This window comes from Psittacula echo (assembly GCF_963264785.1).
Source record: "Psittacula echo genome assembly, chromosome: 7".
Taxonomy (NCBI): domain Eukaryota; kingdom Metazoa; phylum Chordata; class Aves; order Psittaciformes; family Psittacidae; genus Psittacula; species Psittacula echo.
In genome coordinates, this window is record NC_137740.1 from 9,314,026 (window position 1) to 9,334,131 (window position 20,106).

The 20,106-nt window shown below is 38.4% G+C and overlaps 1 protein-coding gene across 1 annotated transcript in view; it reads left to right on the plus strand.

Annotated features, from left to right (window-relative positions):
- Positions 1 to 20,106, plus strand: part of SPATA6 (spermatogenesis associated 6) — a 41,155-nt gene that overhangs the window by 20,575 nt on the left and 474 nt on the right. The window contains exons 10-12 of the mRNA XM_080622940.1: positions 1,364 to 1,539; positions 11,293 to 11,392; positions 15,371 to 15,459. Coding sequence (XP_080479066.1) covers positions 1,364 to 1,539; positions 11,293 to 11,392; positions 15,371 to 15,459 — 365 coding nt within the window. The remainder of the gene's footprint in view (positions 1 to 1,363; positions 1,540 to 11,292; positions 11,393 to 15,370; positions 15,460 to 20,106) is intronic.

Below are 20,106 nucleotides of genomic sequence, written 5' to 3' on the forward strand. Positions count from 1 at the left end.
TCACTGTTCTGTTATTTCACATCCTTCCTTTTTCAGATCTTAGCTGCTTTGTATATTCCATGGATCTAAAGAATGATGTCAGGGTTCCTTTGGTTTTGGTGGTTTTTATTCTTTCCATCCTCATTTAGTTGTTTTTGCCTGTCTTCCTGAAGCGTGTTAGGAATCATGGGTTTAGGCATTTAATTATGTATGCCCTCTTGGATTTCCTAATGGCTGGGAAAACTGATGATAACAGGGAGGAGGAAAGAAGGGGAATTATAAGGATAAACCTTGCCATATATTAAGTGCACTTTTGTCAGATTCTAAGCTTTTATTACCAAGGATTGCAGTTTTGTCTACCATGTAATTCTAATATATTGTGCTGCTTCTAGCTTGTTCCATGGCTGTAAATGAGATACTGTAAAGAAAACAGGGAAATTCTACGAAATATACTAAATACGTATTTTTTGTTTTGTTTTTTTAAGATGCCTATTTTAAAGTCATGTTGTTTCCCCCATCCCTCTGCTCTCCCTCAGTGGGAAAGCAGATTTTAGGAGCAGTAGATTTTATGCAGATAGCTGCAGGTTAAGTCATCATGTTCTTGATGCCACTAATCACTTGTGATTCTCACAAAATTAGGGCTGAAGAGAATGTATCTCTTTCTTGCCAGAAATATAATAGAGCTTTGTTTAAAAGGAGCTGTTTCCCAAAGCTGAGAGAAAATAACCCGGCAGCCTGGAAAGAGCGTATGAATAACCTGATTACTGTTGGTCTGGTGTTGTTGTGGGTTTTGTTTTGTTTTCCTTAGATTCGGGAAACCGCTCCTATAGAAGTCCCCATGCCAGATAAAAGGTGGTAACCCACAGAGATTTTTAGTGGTATGTTACATGTTAAGGGGAATCGTGAAAGGAGTAATGAGTGTAATGAAGAGTGAGTAGATGATGAGTATATGGGCCTGAGTTTTCCCTTGAGGAACATCAAATCATGAGAGAACAAAAAATCTAAGAACAAGGGGTGTCAAACTGAGGAGAAGTCTAAGGTTTGTGTTCTTTAAACTCTCTGGCATCATTCTGAATCCGTGAGATTTCTGGGAAAGGTAAGCCTTTAAACTGTGCAATCAGACAAGGTGATAAAAGGGCTGTTACAGTAGACTTTGCCATAAGATGGTGTGTAAGATACCAGCAAAATCCTCTGACACTTGCTGATTTAATTTAGACCAGGGCTCTCTCTATGAAATGAGGGCCCTTGTTCTTCCTGCAGCAGGCAGATATTCCTGCATGGATGTGCAACCTTTAGCCTTTTGGTTTGAAAAACAGAAATACGAAATGTGTACATCTTGATATTCATAATAAAATTTAGCAAGGTTTGGTGGGGTTTTTTACAGGCAAAATCTCCTCATGGAAAATACTTTGGCAGTTCTGATGTTTGCAATGAGGATGTGATCTCAGCTCCAGGCAACAGGCAGTCCCATTCTGCTGGTTCATTAGAGCATTCAGCATCTCCAGCACTTCAGAAGCATTCTCTAAGTTCTGTGCTAAATCGATCCTCTCTAAGGGAAAGGTAATGTCCTAGTTTTGTTTGTGAAATTCTGGAGTTACTAACATGAGCAGATGATAACAGTACTTGCATGACTGTAGTTTGCATGTTTGGAGGTATGCAGGCTGAAGAGACCACAAAATCTTTCCCCAACAACTGTATTGTTGTTTGACTTCTCTTCAGGTGCAGTGTTTGCCATCCCTTCTCTGCTTAATGAATAATAACGGCAATGAAAATGATCTTTGACATCTCTGCTGCTAACCTTCTCTGCAGTAATGAAGCCCCAGATTTCAGGCTGCCAAATGTCCATCTGAAACAGAGAATACTTAAATAATCATTGTTTCATAGACAATTAGAATCTCAGGAATGTGACTATAGCTACATGTCAGATAGGCTTAATGGGAGGTACCTGGAAACCTTTTGTAAGCATGTACTTGTGGCTATGCTGTAGTCAGATGCATGACTAGTGTGTGTAACATGCTTGGAATAGCATTAATCTAGTTAAGCGTATTATTTTCCAATCTTTCTGATTTATTGACAGCTTAAGATTTCGTTTTGTTTGAGTTGAACCGTGGGTCTCTGCAGGAGTTGTGTGTATATTAATTGCTATATTTATATTAGTTTTCTTACTAGTCTCCACTGACCACAGTGAGGTTGGGATGGAGACAGTTGCCAGTATCCCTTAGTTCAGTGGATTTCAATCCCTGGGTTAGTATTTTGGCAAGTGTCACAGCTTCAATCTCATGGGAGTGAGATAGAAGAAACGTCAAAAAGCAACAGATTTTTTCTTGCTTAAGTCCTCCAGTCCTTCAAGGCGAGTATTCCCTACCTCATGCTGAGTGTATTTGGTGCACAATGCTTCTACTGTACATTCAGTTTAGCAAGTAACTAGATAGCTATATGGATGTACATTGTATATGCAACGTACATATGTACAGTGTATGAATGTACATACTGTACATTCAGTTTAGCAAGTAACTAGATGGCTGGACCTGAAAATAAGCAAATACATAAAATAATTGGGAGAAGCTGAGGATCAAACTGATGTCCTGTCCTAAATGCTGAAGTGTTTTCTGAGGCCCTACTTGGAGATGTACTTTGGTGGCTAGTTCACACTCGTTCCAGACTGTTTCTCCCATGTTACCAGTTGTACCTCAGTTAGTCAATGCTCACAGAGTGCCTTTTATAGCCTACACACAGCCTAATGCTTTTTTCCAAAGAAAAATTGTCTCAGATTTCTTCTCTAAAAAGAAAAATGACAGATGGCAGGTGGGGATTGAATTTTTAATATTCATAAAGATCAAGTTGGTGTTTTAACATCTTCCTCTGCTTGAAAACTTGCTTGTTTGTTGATCTGTGTAATAGTATTTCTTGAGAACTATTATACAGAGATTAGGATGTAGCTGGGGTTTGGAGGAGGTTTCTTTGTCATCCTGTCTACCTCCCCACTCTCTTCTGATAATGTCAGTGCATTAGTTCCCCATGTCTGGGGAAGAGATATTGTAATGAGGACTTCTTTAATCCTTTTTCCAGCCGGACTTCTTTTGGGAAGGGGCGTGCATTTTAAAATGCATTATATTTAAAGCTGGAAGTGTCCTTTATATTGATAGCAGAAAAGTCTTGTATGTTATGAGCTGCTGTTACATGCATGGTAATTTAGTCATCTGTCACTTAATCTTGAACTTGTCTGAATGTTCTTGCTTTTTCTCTTTATGAGCCCCTCTTCAGAAGAGATTTGTGATCTTGTGAAATTATTTTTTTTTCTTCTTATTAGAACAAATGTTCTCAGCTTTTTAGAGATGTAAGATCTCTTTATGTTACTCTTTATGTTAAAGATGTAAGCACTTAATTTTGTCATCAGGAAAATATCAAAATGAGAAGGTAAAGGGCATAGGCTCAAAAAAATTTATCTCTATTTCATGCTGCTGAGAGAACACTTTTAGCTGACTGTATACTGAGAGTTATACTTAGAATGACAAACATGGAGCAGAGGTCAATGTTTGGAAATGCATGCAAACGCTGCTGTTCAGATCATAGAAATACAGAGAAAATCAGTGCTACTGAAAGTACATCAGTGTTAGTGTATTCGCAAGAATATAGAGTCTTATCTCACAGTATTTGGTGTTTATTTCCTCAATTTTATTTTGAATTACAAAGACAAAGAGCTTAGCATATCCAGGCTTATATTTTTAATGCTAGTCAACCCACAGTGAATATGGAACTTGACTCCCCACCTTGACCTTTAGTTCCCTTTTTTCCTTCTTTTTTTCTTTTTAAAAGAGTAGTGTGAAGTGAATGTGTGTCTTCTCGGGAGTATTTGCCAGAACCAGCTGCTGAATAACTGTGAAGTCACTGCAATACTTTTCCGAGGTACAGAAAATGGGGTCTTGCATAAAGTCCTCTGAGCCCTTTTGTATCCTTTCCAGCAGTTTCCAGTCTCTTTGCTTGAGGGACCACAAGGACAGTTCTCTCCCCTTTTCCCCTGGGTCTGAGCCAGAAGCAGAACTGTAAATAGATTTACTGCTGAATCAGGGCAGCAAAGTTTTGAATATTTATTTTTCATATTTTAGTTTTGCATTTTTCATTATTTAGGTCACCTAACATTTGCTGGTGTTGCAAACTGACTCTCAGTAGAGTGTGGCTGTACAACTCCACTTCCTACTTTGATTCTAGCTGCTGTGCAGACCAGTGGTACATACACACTCTTCAGTTCCTGCCCATGATGTGTGGCCAGCGGTGTATCAATGCAGTTGACTTGTCCTCATGGTCTGGTTGTTTGTGCATACGTAAGTATCCTTTTGTGTATAGATAGGTATCCTGTATGCTTTGCAAAAGAGCATTAGCACTATATTCTCTCAGTGCTGCTCCAGGAAAGCAAAATCCATGGTGTATATACATCCTCATGTGCTCCTAGATGGTATTTTTCCTGGGGACTTACAAGCTAAGCCTTCCTTGCAGCACTGAAACCTGCAGCAAAGTACCTTTCATAAAGAAAAGGAGAAATAGTGAAATGGATTCTGTAAGGTCAAGAAGCCTATGAATGGAGCTATGTGCTGGCACAAGAGAAATCCTTTTCTGAAGAGACCATAGCAATCATAGAAGTATTTGACCATTTCTGTTACGTTGAGAGGCAAAGCTACTTCTCATGCATTTGGGATCAAAGGATTCTTTTCCTTACTCTGGAAATGGCAGGCTTTTGCTTTTGTTTCCAGACTGAAGTGCAGCTCAATGTCTTTTTTTATGTTCTCCTGGTTACACTTCAGGTATGTGATCTTATCCACTATAAAATTTAACAGAAACCTAAGTTCTCTTTGAAATAAGACAGAGGTTAACTGTTTGGATCAGATGCCCTTCTGTAATATTCCTCTATTGTTTTGCTACCATCTTTTTATATTATCTTTTTCCAAGTACTAGGGAAATACCAGCATCGTTAGGTGTTACTGATAATAGATATAATGGTAGACCCTAATAGTTAAATGTTAATGAATACGACATCCTACATGAAGGCCTTGAAAACTCCAGTTATCAGAAGCTTTGGCTTCAGTGATCTTGAAACGTGTCACCTCAGGATCTTGGGTACTAATTTTCATTGCAAAGCAAAATCCAGACACAGGTAGTTCACCTGATATTTTTGACTGTGGCATATATCCTAAGACAGGGATTACTTCCGTGAAAATATATGTTTAAGTTCTGACAAGTTTCCACTACAAACACAACACTGAAAAAAACAGCTTTTTTGGAAAAAAAGCTTGCTATAAGAAGAAGCTGCAACATGGTTTCCTGTCTGTTTCTAGTCATTTAGAAGTAATAATATCTGATTTTATTTTGAATTTAGTTTGGTAGTAAGGTTGTTCTTGGATCTTGTGGGTTTATCATTCTCTCCTCTTGGGGAAGTTTACTTATTTTGCATTCTTTAAGTTAACTTCTGGAATCAGCACTCGAAGATCAGTTATTTCATACTGTATTTTGCAAAACTGAGCAGTACCTAACCCTTGTTTCACATTTTTGAGCAACATCTGCACAATTTGTCATCTTCATTGGCTGATTTTGCTGCAGTGGTAAGTAAATTTGAAATTGATTGCTGTCAAAGCTGTTTTGTGTATAAATTAATAAATTCAGAGAAGATAGAAAGTAATGGAAAAGCTTCCAAAGAGAATAAGGAGGTGCAGCCCATTTATGACATACTAATGATTTAGTAGCAGCATAACTTCAACCTTTCTGGGGGCAACTGCTCAGCTAGGGTATTAGCCTTCCTTGAAATCTCAGAAGCTTCACTTTTTGCATGAGGGTGATTCATCCTGTCAAAGTTTTAAGGGCTAGATCTGAAACTTAGAAAGGAAAAGAAAGTCTTTACTGATATAAAAACTCAACACTGAATGCATCTTTACTGCTTGAAGACCTAACTGTAAACAGGGCTTCTGAAAATAAGAGGAACTATATAGAAAGGATAAGAAATGTTTACTCTTTTTTTTTCCCATTTCTTACTGAAGAGGTATACAGCTAAGCTGTCAGCTTCTGCTTCCAAATATTTAGGCTTCTGTGCTTTGATTTAAGGCCTTGTCTGTGTGTAATTGTTTCAGCTTCATAGTAGTATTCTGGTATTGTGAAACCAGCCTACTTCTTCAAATACTGTGAGAATGTAAGGATTTTTATGTTGGCATATCTTCATTACAATTCAGGAACTGGTATGTACCAACATAGTCTCTAAACCACTTCTGTGCTGCATCTACACTAAGGTTTATAGCAGTCAGCCATTTTAAGAAAAAGCAAAACAAAATTGCATCTTTTACTAAGTAGACCAGTAAAACTCTTTAAGTGTAGCCCAGCCTTTCTATTGTGCCTCTATACAGACCAGTATACACTGAGAACCAAGTTCATCATACTGAATTACCACTTCACATGCTCTTAAATGAGAATAAAGCAACTTCTCCACTTACAGTGAATGCTGCATAAGTACCTACTTGGATATAAAATCTGTAAGGTTTCTCTTCTATTTCAGAATAAAATATACTTTCTCGAGAATCTCTCTTCTTCCATGTCTAAGTTCTTGCAGATTGTGTCTTCTTCAGGTTATAGTTAGCTTTAAGATTTCTTTCTCCCTCTTTCACCCAATTACAGTAGCGTTCTTTCCAATTGAGAATCTGGTACTACAGGACTTAATTGATTTCCGTCCTCTGATAGTTTGTCCTTGTACGTGTATTTGCCCAGCATGAAGTCTGTATCTTTGAAGCTGATGAATTCTTCATGGAGGCCACATACACCGAGTTATTCAGAGGCTAGAAGGTGTAATGGTGGGGGAAGGGGTCATGATAGGCTTTGCAAATATTCTGCAGTAGGCTCCTGCATTAATTCTACTGATATGAAATGTATTAGTATCTCCCTGAAATGTGATATTAACATTTCAGCTATGTGCAAGAGGATGACTGGATTATCTGACATTTGAAAATTCCTATTTATTACAGCTCTCAAGTTTTCAAGCTGCTGTTTGACTACAGTACATGGGATGTATCCTGTTTGTACTTCTAATGGAGTATTTCATCTTAATGGATAAAATTATACATGAAAACCACTTTAATCTTTAGCAGAGGATCTAGACTGTCTGCTTGGCTTCTTTGTTTGTTTGTTTTCTTTGGGTTTTATTTTTCATCAAGGTAGATATTTTCTGTATGACCTTAAAAAAAAATCCTTATCTCATAAAAGAAAATAAATGCCTTTAGTCACGTTACAGGGAAAATGGTTCTGTTTCCTCGATCGGACTCGACACAACATCTTTGAAATTAATCTTGAGAAGTTGTCTGATTGATCTGGCTCTTTCTAGGTCACTGAGCTATATTTCCAAAGTGTTTATACAATCTATTGGAATCAATAAACAATTTAAACTGATGTAACTGCAGAATGTTTGCAAGTCCCAAGGAAAATTGAAAGTATGACAAAGAATACAGCTGTAGAAGTTTATTTCGTTTATCAGGACAAACTGTCATTGAAATGAAATGACTTTCCTTTCAATATTGCAATATGATAGTAACACCTTAATCACATAAATAAGTAGCTAGTCATTTAAAAAACTCGTTATTGGTGATTTTGGGCAAATAGAATCTCTTTATTTATACTCTAAGAGGCTGTGCTATAAAGCCTGTTTTATAAAATATTTCCAATAGGAGAGTTAGAGTATCATGCAAAGGTTTCACTTCAGAGTAGAGCTGCTAGATTTCAGGCATGATTTTATTTTAGCTTGAGTTTTAGTTGGTGTAAATATTAACATTGTGACTTTAAATGTGAATTAGACTCTGTAGTTATAACTTAAATTAGACAATAACAATACTAGAAGAGCTAATTAAAAAGAAGCTGGTACTGTTTTAATCACACTCCAGGTTTTGATTTTCTTTTTGGTCTTTTTTTAGGGGGAGTGAATGAAGTTGGGGGGATGTGTGAGTGCCTAACGTTTCTTATACCGCAGCGCACACTAGTGGTTTGATCCATAAAATCACCCGAAGAAAGAAATTTAATAGTTCTTGAATGAAGTACTTAAATCTTTTCCTTCTTCTGCAGACACAGCCACTATTTTCTAAATGAATACAATAGCAAGCTGGGTTTTCTTTTTTCCAAAGTAAATACATTTATCTCCAAGGATATTTGTAAATTTAAGATTAATAACAATGATCTGAAATCTTACATATGAATTTCATAACATTTATTTCCCAAAGGCAATCTATTCCAACTTCTCTGTGGCAGCAACCTGGATGTTGAAAGAACAGCAGCAGCTGCTGTATAAATAAAAGAAAATGCCATGACTTCATGGGTCTATCTTTTATTTGTCAAATGGGAAATGACTCACTCTTACCGCATCTAGGATGCAGATTTTTAAACATGCATTTTGGGGGTTCTTTAATATTAGTAAATGTTTGGAAATGCTAATGGGAAGTCATAAGATGACAGTCTCTTTCAGTTTACCTCTCTGTCCCTTTTGTTTTCCTCTTTTCTTTATAAAAAGAAGAAAAAAGGATGGGGTTTTCTTTCAAACCACCACCAGTGATAGAGCACATGCATTATAATGCAGTACATCAAACTGGGTTTGACTGTGTTAGGGAAATGAATGTTCCTGCCTGCTTAAGGGACTTAGACTTTTAATTCTTTAAAGGCAAATCTTTCCTCCACTAACAAAATTCACTAGCCATTTTGCTTTCTCTTAGAAAAAGTTATGTGAGATCTTTTAATGCAACAGATCATTAGATTCTAGTATGCAAAGGAATTGAACAGTATGGATTTGCAATACATGCTGTAGGGTTTGAATTTATTTGTAAGTGTTCAGGATGCTAATGCAATTGTTATAACTGGCTTTGTAAAAATTCTTGTCTTTAATGATCCAATAATAAACAATGTTAAATGACATTAGAAATGTGGAGAATACATCCCCCTATAGGTGAGGTGTCCCTGCCCATGGCAGGGGGGTTGGAACTAGATGATCTTAAGGTCCTTTCCAACCCTAACTATTATATGATTCTATATGATTCATCCTTCCAATATTGTGTCAGTTCTCAGCATTCAGAAAAAGACAATTTAATATATAGAAACTCAGAAATAGTCTGAAAATATTGGGGCAGTTTAGAACAGAGATAAATGTTTCATAAAGGTAAGCAGTAATAAGTGAGTCCAAATAAGTTGATAAGATACAAGAAAATAGAAGAAAGTTACTTAAAAGCAGAGAAATGGTCACTTTCTACTTACATTTCTGTTTCTTTCTGGTAATAGAAGGAATGATTCAAAAGACTACAAAGAACTCCCTGCCCTGCCTTAACCTTCAAGGCAGACTGGCACTTTCTATTTTCAGATACTTCTTCCGTTAATTTTAACATTGACAAGTTACTTGTTTTGTACTAAAGCTTTCTGTGTGTACTTGACTTGTCCTTTTTAGAAAGAGCTGTACAGTTCTTTAGCTGTATTGAAATTTCTGGAAGTCTGATGAAGGTAAACTAAGCCAGGCATGATCAGATTGGGGATTTCAGAGTGCAACGCTGGATAATGCAGGGAATATGATAAACTGGAGAGAAGAGGGCAGAGGGGCTTGCAGTCCCAGTCCCACAAACCCTTCCAGAGCCCACTGTAGAATCTCAGGGTTTAGAGTCTTGATGTTTCTCCACTGCATCAAATTTGTGAAGCCAGCTGTCAAAGCATGTTACTGTTTCTTGTGCACCTAATCCACCCAGAATATGGCAGCCGTGTACTGCTGTTGGCTGTTGTTCCACCAGCTCAGATTGCGCTGGTATGGCTTGCCAGCTCACAGCTTGCCTGGTGACCCGCATTCGTATTAACGTGATACCACACTGTGAGTTTTTATTTTCCTGGTGCAAAGTCAGGTTCTCAGAGGTTAGGAAACATTGAAATGAAGATGCACAATCTTGATTTGATGTCCTTTTACGCTCCATTGTGCTGAGATTGTGTAAGTAACCGTTTCGTCAGTTTACACCAATAATACTTTCTTGATGTTGACCCCTCTCACTCTTTTTTTTTAGATACATTTTTGAGTGAGCTAATTTGTGGTTGATGTGTAAATGATCCTATTCTTAAAATCTTACTTGCCTCCCATAACAGTCTGAAAATAACTATTGATATGAAATTTATAGAACCATAGAATGGTTTGGGTTGGAAAGAAACTTAAGATCATCTAGTTCCAACCCCCCTGCCATGGGCAGGAACACCTCACACTGGACCATGTCACCCAAGGCTCTGTCCAACCTGGCCTTGAGCACTGCCAGGGATGGAGCATTTACCACTTCTCTGGGCAACCCATTCCAGTGCCTCACCACCCTTACAGTAAGAACTTCTTCCTTACTCCAAGTCGGGTTTCACAAGAGCAGAGTAGGGGGCAGGATCACCTCCTTTGACCTGCTGGTCAGGCTTCTTTTGATGCGGCCCAGGATAATTTCAGCCAGCTTCTGAACTTGCTGAGACAGATGAGGGTGGTGAGGCACTGGAATGGGTTGCCCAGGGAAGTTGTGAATGCTCCATCCCTGGTGGTGTTCAAGGCCAGGTTGGACAGCGCCTTGGGTGACATGGTTTAGTGTGAGGTGTCCCTGCCCATGGCAGGGGGGTTGGAACTGGATGATCTTAAGGTCCTTTCCAACCCTGACTATTCTATGATTCTATGAGGGGTTTGGGTTTTAGAAAAGTGGAAAAAAATGTGCTGCAAAACATAGAAGGATAAAATCCCAAAGTAGCTGTTAGCTTGAAGTCACTCATATCAAGCAAGCTACCTGGTTTTTAATTTAAAAAGCAACTTAAAATGCAGTTCTATCTTGTGAAATAAAGACTGTGAATTTGCAATTTTTTTACTCCATAGGCTTTCCAATTTGCACTCGTTGGGGTTATCTTCCTGTTGATTTATTCCGGTGAAAAGAATTTGATGTGTATTATACTTCCTTTAAAGAGAGGAAAATAAAACCTGATCACTGAGAACAGAATAACTGTATAGCTTTTCTATCCCATAGAGACAATGCAAACATTACAGAAATATTACTGAAGTTACAAAATCATCAACATTTTCTGTTTCACATCTTTTGTTGGTACTGTGCACTGCTTTGAAATCGCTCTTTACTTATACCCCAGAGGAGCAAAAGAAACAAACTGAAACATTGTGTATGTTCCAAATAGAAAGAAGTAATGCATGCTTCATGATTTAAAACAACAACAGAATAAAAAACCACCAACAAACCTGAGTCAAAAGCATGTTTGAGCTATCCAACAAGGAAATGTTTCTTCCCTTTGTTTTTCCTCTTCCAGATTTAGCTCTGGTTGGCCTTTACCAGCAAATGGAGAGGAGATCCACACGAGAGTGAAAAATATATTGAGGACACACAGTGCTAGACAGCGCCTAATATTTGTAAGTTTGACTGCAAACTAAATCCTTTCTTTTCTCCAAGATGGCTGAGGAAGAGAACTGTACCTGCAATCCTGGTTTTATTATAATGTTGTCCTTTTGAGGCAGCCTTGTTTGTAGAAATACGGATTTAGTTCCTAAGCTTGAACTGTTTCACACTGATTTGAGTAGCCTGCTTATGTGTAGTTGCTATAGGTAACCCTCTCATGGGTTATTGAGAACAAATACTTTTTTATATGTCTGGTTCTCCACTTCCAATTCAAGAAAAAAATACATTACAGATCTGTAGAACATCAAGGTTTAACATGTTGTGCAGCTGCACATCAGCAGCTGCTTGTATCCAGCTGTTTATAGAGCTAATATTATTCTTCAGATGTGTGCTTTTTTTTTTTTCCTTAATTACATGACTTTTGGTGAGCAGAGCTCTTTATCTAATAAGATTATGCCCGGGATCAGAATATTTTGTCCTTGAGACTGATGGAATTTTGAAGTATGGTTTTAGACAGATAAAAATTTTTGCTATTGTGATTTTGAGAAACCCAGTTGTGGCCCAGCACAATCCCAAAGCATTGTACAAACTGAATAACAGTAGTGCTCATCTGCAAAGAACTCAGGATCTTAAGTGTGAAGTGAGGTATAAGAAAGCTAAGATAAAAGGATATAAGGGTGAGATTAGGTAAGATTAAGATTAGGAGCTCTGATGAATTGACTGTTTTTTTCTGACAGTCTTAAGACAAATGTTTTTGATGGGTTAGAAGGCACATCAATAACACTCCACTTTGAGTCTCCCAAAGTTGAGAAAGACATCTTTTTTTGCTTCAGTTTCTTCTCTTAGAAAAAGGGGAGTGTTGATAGAAATCTGCTTTTGATTGGTCCTGCAACTTTAAGTTACTACTGTCCCCAGCTTTCCACCTTTCCCCTCTGATGTAGTTTACTGTGTCAGTGAGAAGTGTGGGAGCCTGCCCCGCCACCTCACACTTCAACACAGGAACAGCAGATGTAACACACTGGCACATGAGTTCTGCTGGCTGGGACACAGTGACTCCACCTACTACAGTAAACCCATGGCAGAGCAAAGGGTGCTATCTCAATCCACTGCTTCAAGATGTACTGGAAAATGTCTTAGCTCTGAAGTCTCTATTTATTTATCTATCTGTTTCCCCAAATTCAGCCATCCTAGGCAGCTCTTTGTGTTGCCTGCATGCTTTCTTAATCTATTTTCTCTTTTCTGTTCAATCTTCATTTTCATCTTAGTTGTTGTGCTTTTTGTTTTAAACTCAAAAAACCTTCTCTCATGTGTGCTAAGACTGTTTGATTTAGTTCATACTGTACCTCCCTGGGTTTGTATACTAACATTGTGATCTTGGGAGCTGCTGCCTTCCAAATAGAAGATGCCCATCACACTTTTCTGTGTCTCAGCTACTCCAAAATAGGTACAAATCATGTCAAATGCTTCTCTGATGTCTCAATGAATTTAAGATAACAAATTGGAGTACATGATGGTCTAGCACTTACATGTAATGAAAGTTTGCACACCTGAACTATCTCCAGTGGTCCTTGACTACTTTCCTTGAGCAGTAGAACATGACTTTTCGGTAAAAGATTTACTAGTTTATTAGGACAGCTGGATGGCTGATTACATGGTCTCTTCAGACAGTCATAAAGACCATTAAGTACAATAATGGGTAAAGGAGAATTCCATCATTTGCTTCTTATTTACTTACTTATATAATTTAAAACATTCTACTTTAAAATGATTAAAACATACAGATATTCACTTGTTACTGCAACATTGCACAAATACACATCATTTTGCAAGCATGTTGTTAGATTCTTGAAGCATGGTACTTTCTGTTGGCTTTCTGTTAACACACCTTGTCACTTCCAGAGTCAAACCCTTGCTGAATACTCACAGGGATTAAAAATCAGAGATGATGTTTTTCTGTTTTCTTTCCTGTTGAAAAACCTCAACGTGTTTGTGCCCAAGAAAATCCAGATATCAGGGTACTGGGTAAGATTTTTGAGTCTTTAATTAGCAACACGGTCAGAACAGTGTTGAAAAAGGACCATTTTTCTTACTCCCATTTTCTTCCACCAAGCAAAAGGAATGGGAGGATGTTACAGAGAAGTCTCATGGTGTTTGGTGACTGTGTACAGCTAACTTAGAATCATAGAATAGTTAGGGTTGGAAAGGACCTTAAGATCGTCCAGTTCCAACCCCCCTGCCATGGGCAGGGACACCCCACACTAAACCATGTCACCCAAGGCCTCATCCAACCTGGCCTTACTGCCATCTTCCACTATATTCATTGTCTTTTCTCTCAGTTTTGTGTTACCAGCAAGTGTGATGATTTTTACTGGACAATCTTTGTTTCCAGTTATTTCTTCTATAGCATGAACTTGTGAAAGCTGTGTTAACAGCAGCTGACCTGCTTAAAAAAAATGAAAATCAGGCCTACTTGCTGTGAGTACTATAAAATACACCAGGATCAGTTTGTTCTTCACCAGACTGCACAAAATCTAGGATGAGTTGTTGCACAGTGGATGGATGAGGTAAATGATTCGTCTTGAAAGTGAAGGAATAGTAAAGGAAGTGCACTGGCAGTGTGGCAAGTAGATTTTGGCTCCAGTCTGGATTCTCCTTCAAACTTTGAAAGGTTGAAAAATATCTCTTATTTTGTTTCATTCTGCTAAATAACTATTCCCAGAAGCATTCAGCTGTGTTTTCCAAAATTTTGTTTCCATAATGTTCTATAAAACTAGTGTGACTACAGCTCTGCTGCAGATTCCTTAGGGTGCCCACTGTAGCTTTCTGCTGTGACATTCTGACAGTATCCATAATGTTTCCATCTTTTTTTGCTTTCCACAACATAATTTGCCTCTGGCAAATGCTGCAGTTTTATTTACCACTGTACCCCATTTCCTCTTCAGTGCTTTATAGTCTGTGACTGCTGAAGGAAGAGAGTTTTCCTGTTTACAGATACACTTACTACCTCATATTATACCACAATAAATTGTGTTAGGTTTTTCCTCATCCATACACCTGCCGTTCAGTTTGCTCTGCATCTTACTGCCATCTTCCACTATCTTCATTGTCTTTTCTCTCAGTTTTGTGTTACCAGCAAGAGTGATGATTTTTATTGCACAATCTTTGTTTCCAGTTATTTCTTCTATAGCATGAAAGATGATTTTGTTTACTAATCCTTACAACAACTGGCTTCTGCTGAAAGCCACACTTAGTACCACCTCTTAAGCAGTGTCTTTGCTCTTCAGAGTAGAGTGAATGTGGTTGTATGTGGTGGAATTTCTACCATCCTGCCTCAGGTGAGCAACTGGCTCCCTTCGCATGAAACGTTGTCTTTCTTACTTACCTAAGAAGGCAAATATGGCTTAATTAATGTCTAGATAGCATTTAGAAGATCAGACTGCTTTCTAGTGACTGCTAAGAATACCACTGAAGGGTCATTAAGTGTATCATAGATATTTTTTTTAATTGGCTAAGTATGTTCTCAGCCTTGTATATGGAATTGAAGTATTCAGATGTGTGGAATGCTCCCTTCTGGTAAGGCACATTAAATGGATAATGATGGCTCATTAGAAAAGCTAATAAATAAAAAGTTTTAGGTTCTTTTCCCCCCTTTTCTGCAAGAAACAAAAGTAAGGCAGTGAGCAGTTTCATAACATTTTACCCATGTGTTTGTTGGGGATTACTGAAGCTTATGCTGTCTGCATAGTTCTCTAGATGTATATTGTCTAGAAATTCTTTCCAGTTTATTACCTGAAAATTATTAGCTGAATTGTACTGAACTTAATTAAAAGTGTTCATAAATGGCATTTGGCTCATTACACTTTGTCCCTTTCTCCCCCAAGAAATGTAAGCACTTTAATAGTCTTCTACTAAATGGAAAGAATTTTTGAAATGAGATCATTGTAATCAGAAACCAAGGTAATGAGAATCTGATTTCTTCCTTTTTTTTCCAGGATGAGAGTAACTCATCAAAAGGAGACTTGACTAAGACAAGAGAATCTGCGCATAAAGCACCCTTTTCCATGAGGGAACAACAGAACGGGTATGGAGTTTTTCTCTGACCAAGACAGAACAGTCATAATCCTGATATTGCCCTTTAAATTTAGCTAAAAATTTCTCTTCCTATTTTGAGCTATGTAATATATTGCACTGGGGAAAAGCTTCTGTAGGAGTTACTCCTACCAAAAGCAAAATGCAGTTAACTATAATTATGCCTTTCATGCTGTTTGGCAGTGTGTCAGTATAGTCTTCATAAAACACTCATTTTGGAACTGGACTTCATCATAAAAATAATCCTTGGGCAGCATGTTTTGGATTTCATCAACCAGAGAGCAAATGTCATTTCAAAAATAACTAATTAGTTATTTTTTCTTAAACCTATGGGAGTACAAAAATAAATTGGAGTTTATTTAGTGATATGGCTTCGGGCTGTTTGGTTGTTTTCTTCTTTTTTTTCCAAAACACATTTGGAAAAGAGAAGCAGCTTCAAAATACACAGCAAATATATATACTATGGTTTAGTGATTCATCTTGCCATATTTCAGAAGACATCTTGAAAGCCTGAGATCTTGAAAGCCTGGTTTATGTAGGTTAATTATTCTGTGTACTCCTCACATTTATGACTAGGGTTTTGCTTGAATATTTTACTTAAAAGCACCAGTTGAATTGACTTTGACAACGTCTTTAATAGCAGTTATCAATATTGATGTTCTCTATGTATGCACACAGTATTTTGTACAACATTTTGGGTACTTGTTGGAGGAAAAATACCAAGTAATGTAAAACATTTTTTGGATTGTATGGATTTTGGATTTTCAGAGTTTCTTTATATAATGAGAGAAGTCCTGGAACTGTGGTGTTAAATTTGAGAGGTCCTGATGTGAGAATAAATAGGGTTTATTTTGATAATTAAGTGTGATGCTTCCCGAATCATACTTGAAAGGAGGGTAAGTCAATATGGGTATTGTAGCGAACTTCAACTTGCAATTAGTTAACTCTAAGATGTTCATTTATGATTTCTTGGCTTTTTTTTTTAATTCCTATAAGTTGTAGTCACCTCTGTGCAAGGGATCTAGTTAGTCAGATTTCCACATGTATGCGAAGTTGCTGTTGAAGTTGTTGGTATTCCTGTGCTCGCTCCTTTAATCTGCGTGTAGCCTTTTGGCTCCCTTAACCTTTGGCCCTGACAGCTGCTGCAATTACGTTTTGTAGGATGTGTTTGTGAGAAAGAAAGTGCAAGTTTTTGTTTTGGGGCAGCCTTGGGACTTTGAGGTTGATGCTGAAACTGCAGACCATGAAAAAAGAAAACCCAAACGTTAATACCACAGAATCTTGAAGTGATGAGATATGAAATGTGGCACTCAAATTGGGAAAAGACTGCTCCTTGGGTTTAGAGGCCAGCTGCACTAAGGGCAAGACATGAAAGGACTCGAGGAGTGATTGCTGAGTGTTTGCCACAGTGCTCATAAACAGGATACAAGGACAGAGACAAAGTTCATAGAAGGACATGGTACTGTCGACCAAATGTTGGCGGTAAAGTAGATAGATGATTGAAAACCACTGGGAGTAAGGAAAAGGTTCGTGTTTTGTGAAATATGTAGTACATGATTCACTCAGAAAAGAACTTCTGCGGCTCTTAAAGGAGATGTATGAGGGAACAAAAGCCTATGACAGGTATTTCAGAGCGAAGAGTTGCGTGCAGAAGTCTTGCTGTTAATACAATTTGTGAGTGTAATTCCCAGATTGCGTAGCTCGGGTTGTCAGCTGGTTTCCAGTTGAGGCAACAGAGGGACTCTTCTCTAGCTTGGCTGTATCTTTTTGCACACCAGTGCTAAGTATCTCATGTGCAGGGTCTGGCTAATGGAAATGCACACACACCCCCCTCCAAAAAAGAAGGTAAAATGAAGCTTATGTATTTTTTTTTTTAAGTCTTTGTCAGTACCAGAATAAGGAACCTGTGAAAGTTCCTGGTGGGTTTTGGAGTCTTTCCTTTGCAGCAGTTAAAGTTGGATTTTGAGTGTCTCTACATGTAGATCAAGCTTTTAGTCAAAGAAAAGTCAAGCACAAGGCTGCCTGCAGGAAATGAATACCAGGGAAAAGAGTGTCAGAGTTATTTCTTGTATAGTTACAAGTGCCACTTCTAGCACCGTACTTATTTGTTGGCCTGAGAATGCTTCATCACAAGTGAGGTAACACCAACTGAAGAAAAGAGGAGATGAAACTTCAGTTGTTGGTGGGTCCCGAGGGTATTGACTCGTCTACATTTAACACAGGCCTGTATAACTTTTCTATCAGTTTTGCTGTTTGGTAGGTTGGTTCTTTGTGTCCAAACTGTGAAGCACAGTTCACCCTCTCCAGGATGATGAACAGGTTTAAGTTTGTTTCATGCTGTTGACTGACTTTAAATGTTGGACCTCTTTCGAAAAAACGTGGAAGTGGCCTTCCTTCCTTTTTGATATTGGAGCCACACAGAGATCTTGTTGTTTTACATGGTTTAGGTTGGCATCACCCTAATATTTGAATGTTAGAAATCTAAAAGCAAAAGCTATTCCTTCTTTTGTTTTCATGGGACAGTGGAAACTTAGAAATGGGAATTTAGAAAACTGATCCTACATCTTCCTCTTCTTCTGTCACCATTTTCCTTTCTTAAAGTGAAAACTTCGTATTTTGATGCAGCTAGATAGAAGTATATTTGTGAGTCCTTTGACATAAGGTTTCTTTCAATTGTGTCACAAGTGTTTACTGATACTAACTTAGAATCTTAGAATCATAGAATAGTTAGGGTTGGAAAGGACCTTAAGATCATCCAGTTCCAACCCCCCTGCCATGGGCAGGGACACCCCACACTAAACCATGGCACCCAAGGCATCATCCAACCTGGCCTTGAACACTGCCAGGGATGGAGCATTCACAACCTCCCTGGGCAACCCATTCCAGTGCCTCACCACCCTCTCAGTAAAGAATTTCTTCCTTAGATCCAATCTAAACTTCCTCTGTATAAGTTTTAACCCATTGCCGCTTGTTCTGTCACTACAGTCCCTAATGAAGAGTCCCTCCCCAGCATCCTTGTAGGCCCCCTTCAGATACTGGAAGGCTGCTATGAGGTCTCCACGCAGCCTTCACTTCTCCAGACTGAAAAGCCCCAACTTTCTCAGCCTGTCTCCATACGGGAGGTGCTCCAGTCCCCTGATCATCCTCGTGGCCCTCCTCTGGACTTGTTCCAACAGTTCCATGTCCTTTTTATGTTGAGGACACCAGAACTGCACACAATACTCCAAGTGAGGTCTCACGAGAGCAGAGTAGAGGGGCAGGATCACCTCCTTCGATCTGCTGGTCACGCTCCTCTTGATGCAGCCCAGGATGTGGTTGGCTTTCTGGGCTGCGAGCGCACACTGAAGCCGGCTCACGTTCATTTTCTCATTGACAAACACCCCCAAGTCCTTCTCTGCAGGGCTGCTCTGAATCTCTTCTCTGCCCAACCTGTAGCTGTGCCTGGGATTGCTCCAACCCAGGTGTAGGACCTTGCACTTGGCATGGTTAAACTTCATAAGGTTGGCATCAGCCCACCTCACAAGCGTGTCAAGGTCTCTCTGGATGGCATTCCTTCCCTCCAACTTATCAACCGAACCACACAGCTTGGTGTCATCGGCAGACTTGCTGAGGGCGCACTCAATCCCATTGTCCATGTCACCATGTCACTTGAGGACAATGTTTTAAGTACTGGTTTGACCATAGTAGATTAATAAATTACATGTGTGTAAGAAAATTTAAAGCTTCCCTGCAATATGTAATCTATTTCCTAAGCAAAGATGAACACTGTAAGCTTCCTATTTCTGGTTTTGTTTGGCAGACTGAGAACATTCACATAAGGCTGAAGATAACTCTGTCCTAAGTTTTACATCTTAAGTGTCTGAACCTTTGGGCAAATGTGAAAAATATCACCTCAGTAGCCGTTTTCTGCTTCTGTTTTTTTTTTAACTACTTGGTTTATGCTTTATTACTGGAAAATGCTCGTTTCATTACTTGACGCAAGCCTTTGTTTTGAAAGTTTTAAGAGAAGGCAAATAGTCATGAAGTTTCGCTATACATACTTCAGCTCTGTCAGTGTTTTGTAATGATTTTCAGAGAATAAATTTCACTTCATAGATCTAGGAAATAATTTCTCAAAGCAGCTGAAATATGAGGCTGTTATTTGTGTTTAATATTAAAACAGTGACACAGAAGATGGGGTGGGGAAGGAACATTCGATTGCCACTATATCATAATGTATTTGGGAGAATACTTAATCCAAGATGCTTCCGATACAGCACTTTGCAGCTGCAACCACAGTAATTTAGTATACCTCTGATAGATTGTCTTCAAATTGAAATAGCTGCTTGTGGTTACATTTTAACCTTGAAAGGACACAAAAATCCTACTGTGTTGCTCTTGCATAGGCTTAGTGCCTAGCACACTGCCTATCAATATACAGCAAGATTACTGCGTGCTCTTTGAAAATTAATTTGCTTTCTATTTGGGAGGTATTATCAAGCGCACTCAGATAAGTAGGGGAGAATTTGTGTGTATGAATAACATGAGGCTCCCATTTCTTAGAAGTAGCTGCAGTGCAGTTTTCATTTCAATTTGTGAAAGGTAATCTGTGTTTAGCAGCTCTACATTGTGATTTCTGATGATTTTGTGCTTCTGATTC